Below are 9,010 nucleotides of genomic sequence, written 5' to 3'. Positions count from 1 at the left end.
AGCTGGATATTCTCTGGAACACTGAAGTCCAAATCCTTTGGTGTTCCAGAGTTCATAAAAGTCTTCTTGTGGTTCCAGGGGATTGGATGGAGAGGCGTGTGATGCTGGCTCTGTTCATACTCTCTTCTCCCAGAAAGGCTCTTTCAGGGGCTCAAGTAGAAAGGCAATGAGGAGGAATACTGGATTAGAATGTGGTGGCTGGTTTTCTAGAAACCCCACAGGACACAGGGGGAGACCAAGTACCTAACTCAGACTTATAGTGTAACGTCTCTTTAATTTAATGATTTTCAAGGCTGTTGAGGCAGCTGGGTGTTATAGTGGATAGTGGTAGATCTGGAGTCAGAAAACCTGAGTTCAGATCTCACTTCCAATACTCACTAGCTGTGTGATCCTGGGCAAGTCATATAACCTTTGTCTGCTTCAGTTACCTCAACTGTCAAATGGGAATAGTAATAGTACCTTCCTCACAGGCTTATTGTGAGGATAAAATCAGAACATACTTTTAAAGTGCTTTTATACTCAAAGCACTTTATAAACACTAAGCTACTTTATCATTATTATTTCAAAGTCGTCTAAATTGGTCACTTAAGACTTAATTCAAAGTCTATGATTTTAGTTGATTTGATGGAGGTGCCTAGGTCTTGCTCATACCTAGTGTGTTCTCATGTGGTTAAGGTTTCTGAGTGTGGCATGTCTTCACTTACTTTAAGAGGAAAGGGACATAATCGCCTAGGCTGATTCCCATACTTACAACCTCCCTCTAGTTTTAAAAATCCCTTACCTTCTATCTTAGAACCATGACTCACTCAAGTCTAGTCTCTCTTCTGATGCTAAATTTGAACCCAGGACCTCCCATCTCCTGGCCTGGCTCTCTATCCACTGAGTCACCTAGCTGCCCCTTACATTAAGTTTTTTTTTTAAACCTTTACCCTCTGTCTTAGAATTGATACTAAGTAAGTATCAATTCCAAGGCAGAACAGTGTCTATGCAATTGGGGTTAAGTGACTTGTCCAAGTGTCTGCTGTCACATTTGAACCCAGGACCTCCCACTTCCAGGACTAGCTCTCTATCCACTAAGCCACCCTGCTGCCTTCTCTCTCTATTTTTAATATTTGCTTTCCTTAGCAAATATACTGGAGTGTGTCTCATCAAGTCTATAGCCTCAAATCCCAGAGATCTCTTTTGGGACTTGAGAAGTCTTTGAGGCTCTTTTGGGACTTTATACTATCCTTTCTGAATGCCTTCCCCAGTGTCCTGTTCTAAAGAGACTAGGGGAAAGTCTATGTATTTTATTACTTTTTAAAACCTTACCATATGTCTTAGAATCAATACTGTGTATTGGTTCTAAGGCAGAAGAGCAATAAGGGCTAGGCAATGGGGGTTAAGTGACTTGCCTAGGGTCACACAGCTAGGAAGTGTCTGAGGTCACATTTGAACCCAGGACCTCCCATCTCTGGGTCTGGCTCTCAATCCAATGGGCCACCAAACTGCCCCCATAGGCAATTTTATTTTATTTTTTAATTGAAATTTTTTATTTAGAATATTTTTCCATGGTTACATATGATTCATGTTCTCTCCCCCTCCCCCCCCCCCCCCCCCCGTTTATCCCCCCATAGCCGACATGAAATTCCACTGGTATGTCATTGGCCAAGACATTTCCATATTGTTGATATTTGTACTAGGGTGATCATTTAGAGTCTGTATCCCCAATCATATCCCCATCGACCCATGTGATCAAGCAGTTGTTTTTCTTCTGTGTTTCTACTTCCACAGTTCTTTCTCTGGATGTGGATAGTGTTCTTTCTCATAAATCCCTCAGAATTGTCCTGGATCATTGCATTGCTGCTAGTAGAGAAGTCCATTACGTTCAATTGTGCCACAATGTATCCATCTCTGTGTATAAGGTTCTCCTGGTTCTGCTCCTTTCACTCTGCATCACTTCCTGGAGGTTGTTCCAGTCTCCATGGAATTCCTCCACTTTATTATTCCTTTGAGCACAAGAACATTCCATCACCAACATATACCACAGTTTGTTCAGCCCAATTGAAGGGCATCCCCTCATTTTGCAATTTTTTTGCCACAAAGAGCACAGCTATGAATATTCTTGTACAAATCTTTTTCCTTCTTATCTATTTGGGGTACAAACCCTGCAGTGTTATGGCTGGATCAAAGGGCAGGAAGACATTTTGAAGACCTTTGGGCATAGTTCCAAATTGCATATGCATTAATTTAATTTAATTTAATTTATTATTTTTTTAAAAACCCTTACCTTCTGTTGTGGAGTCAATACTGTGTATTGGCTCCAAGGCAGAAGAGTGGTAAGGGCTAGGCAATGGGGGTTAAGTGACTTGCCCAGGGTCATACAGCTGGGAAGTGTCTGAGGCCAAATTTGAACCTAGGACCTCCTGTCTCTAGGCCTGACTCTTAATCCACTGAGCCACCCAGTTGCCCCCATAGGCATTTATTTTAAAAAAGATAAACCATCAACAATTCTTGTTTTGATAGTCCTTTGAGTGAGGGGGATAACTAGATCTGCCATTGACATGCTATGTGACCTCGGGCAAGTGTCTTCCCCTCTCTTGTGCTCAGTTTCTTTCTCTGTCCTAAGAAGGGTCAGACTATGTCATGTGGTCTTGTGGGAACCATTGTTCCTCTGAATGCTTGAGCCCGTGATTCAAGTCATGTCCATCTCTTTGTGACCCCATTTTGGGGTTTTCTTGGTAGAGATCCTAGAGTGGTTTGCCAATTCCTGCTCTAGCTCATTTTACTGATGAAAAAACTGAGGCTAAGAGGGTTAAGCGACTTGCTCAGGAGTCACACAGCTAGGAAGTGTCTGAGGTCTGATTTGAACTCATAAAGATTAGTCTTCCTGACTTTGGCCCAGCACTCAATGCACTGCTTCACCTAGCTGCTGAGAGCTCAGAGACGGATGCACTGCTTTGCTCAGGGCTGACAAACAGAGATGATTTGGTTCACTGGAAAGGTGTTGGGGGAAATCCTCTTTCAATTCTTTAATGATACCAAGACTACTCATGTAGATTCTGGCCTGGTCTTTCTAAATTCTGAAGTTAAACAATCTTTTTTCTTCCTGCTCGGTCCTTGGACACTATGACTTCCCCCCTGCCCCTACCTATGATTTTTCCAGTGATCTGAACCTAGGACCTTATGATCCTGCCCTATGTCTCTAAGATGTTTACAGCCATTATCTGACAATTATATTTTCCTGTAACTGGATAATGCTATTAGCATCCAGTTATTAGATGCTTTTAGTTGGGGAGAGGACAAGGACTCATGTTATTTCTTCCTCTCTAAGAAGAAATAAAACAAAGGGCAGGATCAATTAATTATTTTCCTAACATTTATTAAGTGCCTTTGTTAAGCACTGGAAGAGAGACAAACTGGAGAAGCTTATAGTTTCGTTAGGGATAATAGACAAACATAGAAAGCTACAAGAACTATGTGAATTAGAGAGGTGGAGAATAAATGTTGATGTGTATGTGTGTGTGTGTGTGTGTGTGTGTGTGTGTGTGTGTGTGTGTGTGTGTGTGTGAAGTGTTATCAATCAGATGGTTGTCCCTGTTACTCAAATGGGAATAAAATGGCATCACTATGCCCGGGTCAAGGTACAATGTGTCTGACTATGGCTGATCAGACCAGTCCATGCTTCTACCACGGGTGGGGCACAAAGAGCCAAAATGAATCCTTGGGATGGAGAGGTCTCTGAATATGAGCATCTCATGTTTCTAAAATAGAAGACTGTAGAGAAAGAACTGTGGGAGTAGAAACGCAGAAGAAAAATCCATGATTTATCACTTGTATTTATGGGTATAGGGTTTGGGGTTTAGGTTTTAAAAGATGTCTCTCTTACAAAAATGAATAATATGGAAATAGGTTGTGAGTTACAATACATGTATAACTCAGTGGAATTGCTTGTCAGCTCCAGGAGGAGGGGAGGAAGAGAACATGAATCATGGAACCATGGAAAAATACTTTTAAAATAAATAAAATAAAATTTAAAAATGAATAAAAATAAAATAGTAGAATGTAAAACAGAAAATGGAATGGTGATGTTTTATGATTCGAGAGTAAATTGGATTTAAGAGAGGCAGAGCTGTCAATCTCACTGTCTTCTTCCAGAGTTACCCAAGTCCAGAAATAGCATGGGATGCAAGAGATGGCTTTGACTTCTCTGATGTCTGACCAAGCTCTCAATGCTCCCCAGCACCTGCTTCCAATGCCTTCATGGCCACTGGAACAAATCGTTCTCATTTGCTCATTCTACCTAGGAAAGTCTTCACATGGTTCACAGCTGTAGACACCCTCTAACTCAGCTATGGGTTTGAAGCCTGTCAGTCACCTTCAACTTGGTTTAGCCTGTCTGCTGAGAAGGTTCACTAGGGTGTGACTGCTGCTCATACTAGGGCTTCTTGGAGCCACAGGAGAGAGAGAGAGAGAGAGAGTCCAGTGGCAGGTAAGCAGTAGAGGTGGATGAGCACCTCTGAAAAGAGCTTGGCAAGCCCTCCCACCAGAGGTGCTAAACCTCCTTAAAAATCCATACATCCATTAGAGGGCAAGGAGATGGATCATGAAAAGGAGCTAGGTAGTACAGTGGATGGGACTCTGGATGTGGAATCAAGAAGACTTGAGTTCAAATCCAACTTAGGATACCAACCAAATAAAAGGGAAATGAAGGGAGACTTCCTGGAGGAGATGGTTTTATGAACTGGACTTTAAAGGATAGGTAGTCAGCAGCAGAAAGGGTAGGAGGACATAAGGGGTCTTTCTTAACCCTTGTAGGTTTCATTCTGGGAGTCAGCCATAGAACACAGAATGCCAGAATTTGAAGGGATCTGAGAACACAGAATGTCAAACCTGAGAGGGTCCTTATTTCATAGAATGGCAAGAACTGGGAGGGCCCTTAGAATACAGAATGTTAAAGAAGGGAGGGACCTTAGAACACAGAACAAACAATTTCAGAGCTGGAAGGAACCTTAGAACACAGAATATTACGATCTGGGAGGGTCCTTGGAACCCAGAATGGTGTAAATGGAAAGGACTTTAGAATACAGAAAGTCTAAGCTGGGAGAGACCTTAGAACATAGAATATAGAATGGAAACTGGAGCGCCGTTGGGGCGCAGAATGTCAGATCTGGAATGAACTTTAGAATACAGAACGTCGAGCAGTTAGGATTTTCGAACACAGATTAGCGAAGTGGAGCCCAGAGCTAGAAGGGTTCTGGGATAACCCGAGGCACAAACCTTTTTGCTCTCGTCCCACTTCTCTTCTCCGTTCCCCTCCTCCCGCCTTCGGCCCCGCCCCATCCCGCCCCTTCGCCCTCCCTTCCATCCCGCGCGTGTTCCGCGCCGTCTTTTGCAGCGTCCCGGCCTGGGCCAGCCCAGCCCAGCTGACGGGGCCGCTGTGTTTACTGGCCAGACTGGAGCGGGGAGCGGGGAGCGGGGAGCAGGAGCGAGGAGCTGGGAGCGCTGGTGCCTGCGGGGAAGGGGCCACTGAGAAGAAGGAGGGGACAGGGCCAGAGCAGGGGCCTGGGGGAGCCCTGCGCGCAGCCAAGGCCCATTCGCCTGGGGGCAGTGCCCAATCCGCAGCCGAGCCGTCCAGCCTCGGGCCACTGGGGGCTCGCGGGGCCTGGGCCGGGGCCGCGATCTCCGGGGAGGGGGCGGGCACGCGGGCGGGGCACGGGGCTACTGCTGGACGCGGCCCAGCCGGAGCTGAGGAGAAGGAGGAGAAAGAGGCGGAGGGGAGAAGGGAGGCGGCCTGGGCCCACGCCCCTCTCGGGCCCCTCTTGGGCCCCCGGGGGGGCAGCCCCCCTCCCCACATTTCCTGCGCGGGGCGTTTAAAGGACCGTGGGCACGGCCCGCCGTGTCCCGCGCTGCTCTACCCTGTGCGCGCTCGGGCTGGGATGGAGCCCGCTGCCCCCTGCTCCCATCCGCTTCGGGCCCTCTGACCTACTGCTCGCCCACCCGTGCGCCACCGCCCCCCGGCTGTCAGTCGGTGTGTGTCCCCTAGGGCCATGGGGGCCGCACGGCCGCTGACGGTCGGGCTGCCCCCGCTCCTGCTGCTGTTGCTGCTGCTGCTGAGCTCTTCGTGTAGCTTGAGCTCCGGAGAAGGTGAGTACCCAACTGGAGCGGGGACTGGGGTCCTGATCCCAGAGCCGCAATTTTGCCTAGGTTGCAGCCTCGCAGGCTGAGGCTGCCACGGCCTGGTCGAGGGGTGCTGACCTTGGCCTCTGACCTCCCAGGGTCCAGCCACAGGTTTCTGGGGGAGGTCCACAGGATGGAGGTCCGCCCCAAACTTAGAATTCAGATAGGTCCATCATCTCCCGGGCTCTGTGCCTCAGCCTGGGCCACTTAGGCTTCCTTTTCCCTTGTTCTTTGTGAACCCCCACTGGGGGCCCCTTAACTCTGTCGTCCTGATTCACTCCAGACTCCCCTCTTTCACGGCGACCTGGAGCAAAACCTAGTCATGGCCTGGGTCTCCAGGTCCCAGGGTGCCCCCACCCCCAACAACACAGCCACTTTGACCTGGTGGAGATCATCATGTCAGTGATTGCTGAAGAATTCTTTCCCCACTTTTCAATCCCAGGAATGTCTGCCCCAGAATTAGGTTCCTGAGGCCCAGAGGAAGGTCTGGTTTTACATCTAGAAACTGGGATTTTGCCTTTCTCCTCTGGGAGTCTCTGAGCCAATGATCCTGAGAAAAGCAACCTGATGAACCCTTCCCTCCTCTTCCCACCCCCCAATCCAGTGTGTGCCTTTCAGGGTTTTGTCTGTGGTGGTTCTCAACTCTAAACTGCTGTGGGAGGGGCTGAGGCCCAGCCTGGGTCAGTTATAGGGGAAGAGATGATTTGGAATGAAATGAGGAGGTTGGCCAGGAGTATCTCTCAGGTCTCAATCCAGCTCTGACATTGTAGGAGACTAATCAAGGAACCATAGACTTGCAAAGCCAAAGGACTTTAGAGATCCTTTCATTTTGCAGAAAGTGAAACTGAGGCTCGAAGAGGCAGAGACCTGCTAAGGGTCACACATCGAGTTCCTTCAAAGTATAGCTGTCTGGCTTTCTCCCCAGCTTTGACCTGCTAATTCTTAACCATGACAAAAGAACTTTGGCTTGGTTCCTGTTCTTGTTTAAAGTTTCTTGCTCTGACTGATGTTCTGTCCATAAACCAGGGTCTTCCCCTGTGATATTCCATCCCCTGGTTTTCTGATAGATACAGAATGGTGTCTCTGGAAAGGGCTGCCAGTAGCTCTGGGCAGAAACTCAGGTGAGATGGAAAGCCTTGCTTAGGACAGTATTTTGGCTCTTGGGCCTGTTTTCTCTGGCTTTTGGGGGAACACCTGACTCTCAGGGCTTTTACAGGTGCTTTTACATCTGTAGCTCTTGGCTCAGGGGGGTTTGGGTTTCTCACTGAAATTGTTAACCCAGGGGAGTATGGAGCAGCTGCTCCCTGGGATACACCTGGGCTCATCTGAGGAATTCCCAAGACCCTCCTGACTGAACTTACATTTATCAGTTCATTATTATTTTTATTATTGAGAATTATCAGGGCTCAGATTTTCTGAAAAGGGATAGGGGGAGGTCTAGTGTCTATTTTCCAGACCTATTGATATCAAATCCTTAGCCTTAAGTCTGGGAGAAGTAATTGAAAGAGGAAGAGGACCTTCTGGGTTTCAGGGCAATGAAAAAGGTCCTCTTTCTTCACCATTTTACCAAGCACACGTGTGCTGGGGCTTCAGAATTGTCAAGGGGCAAGATACCATTGCTTCACAGAGCACAGCTTCTCAGTCAGAAGATTTGGGTTCAAATTCCACTTCTGATGCTTACTACTTATGTGACCTTGGGGAGGTTTATTAACCTATCTGGGCTTCATTTCCCTCATTTTACAAATTTGTAAAATGAAGGGGTTGGACTAAATGGCCTCTGGGATCTCGTAAGAGAAGTTTGTTGTTGTTCAGTTGTGCCCAATTCTTCATGACCCCATTTGAGATTTTCTTGGCAAAGATACTGGAATGGTCTGTCATTTCCTTCTCCAGCTCAATTTACAGATGAGGAAACTGAGGCCAACAGGGTGAAGTGACTTGCCCAGAGTTATATAGCTAGTAAGTTTCTGAGGCCAGATTTAAACTCGAGAAGATGTCTTCCTGATTCCAGGCCCTGCACTCTATCACTGTATTACCTAGCTGCCCTATGAAAAGTTTAATGAGTTTCTAAGTCAAAGGGAGGCCCCAAATACAGGAAAAGGTAACTATGTCCTCGCTTTGGGTCTTTGCATGGGCTGACTCCCTGGCGTCTGGAATGCGCCCCCTCCTCACCTCTGCCGAATAGAATCCCTCTATGATTTTTTTTTCAAAGTACAGCTCAGATGACATCTTCCACATGTGACCTTTCCTCATTCCACTCTGTGTTTCTCCTCCTCCCCATTGTTAGTACTCACTATCTCTTGAAATTACTTCTATATTATTTGTTTATCCTTTATATTTATTTATCTGTGCACATGTTGTATTCTCCCAGGAGAACAAGAACTTCTTGAGATTAGCCAGACTGGTTTTTGCCTTTGTATCCCCAGCACCTAGTACAGTGCCTGGCTCCAAGTGGCTTTTATTTAGCATTCATTCAAGGCTTATTGAATTGACTCCAACCTGAGCAGGGTGAGAATGTCAGATACTAAATGAGAGGCACAAGCCATAAGTGCCCTAGGAGCTCAGGGGAGGGAGAGAGAGCTAAAGCAATCTGGGAGAGCTTCAGAGAAGAGGTGAGCCCAGAGCTGGACCTTCAAGAGTGGGTGGTTTTAGAAAGCCAGAGAGAAAGGGAAAGGCACACTTTGATGACTGTGACTAGCTATGTTGAGTTGATGTTGAAAGTACTTATAGGGGAGCAGAGAGGCAGATTTCAGTTTGATTATATGGGGAAAAATTCCTTAACAATTAGAGTTGTCACAGTGTCGAGTAGGCTGCCTGAGGATGGAGAGTAGTAGGAGTGGGTAGTGAGTTCCCC

The 9,010-nt window shown here is 46.9% G+C and overlaps 1 protein-coding gene across 4 annotated transcripts in view; it reads left to right on the top strand.

Moving 5' to 3' along the window:
- Positions 1–5,718: 5,718 nt before the first annotated feature.
- The window catches only part of INSR (insulin receptor), a 162,326-nt gene continuing 159,034 nt past the window's right edge, over positions 5,719–9,010 (top strand). Inside the window, exon 1 of one of the 4 annotated variants that reach the window (XM_007489570.3) lies at positions 5,719–6,126. In XM_007489570.3, coding sequence (XP_007489632.1) covers positions 6,030–6,126 — 97 coding nt within the window. In that variant the 5' untranslated portion in view covers positions 5,719–6,029. The remainder of the gene's footprint in view (positions 6,127–9,010) is intronic. The other 3 variants (XM_007489569.3, XM_007489568.3, XM_001377535.5) reach the window with 3 other exon arrangements.

This window comes from Monodelphis domestica, chromosome 3, assembly GCF_027887165.1.
Source record: "Monodelphis domestica isolate mMonDom1 chromosome 3, mMonDom1.pri, whole genome shotgun sequence".
In the NCBI taxonomy this organism is placed as follows: domain Eukaryota; kingdom Metazoa; phylum Chordata; class Mammalia; order Didelphimorphia; family Didelphidae; genus Monodelphis; species Monodelphis domestica.
This window is presented reverse-complemented; position numbering and strand designations above follow the sequence as displayed.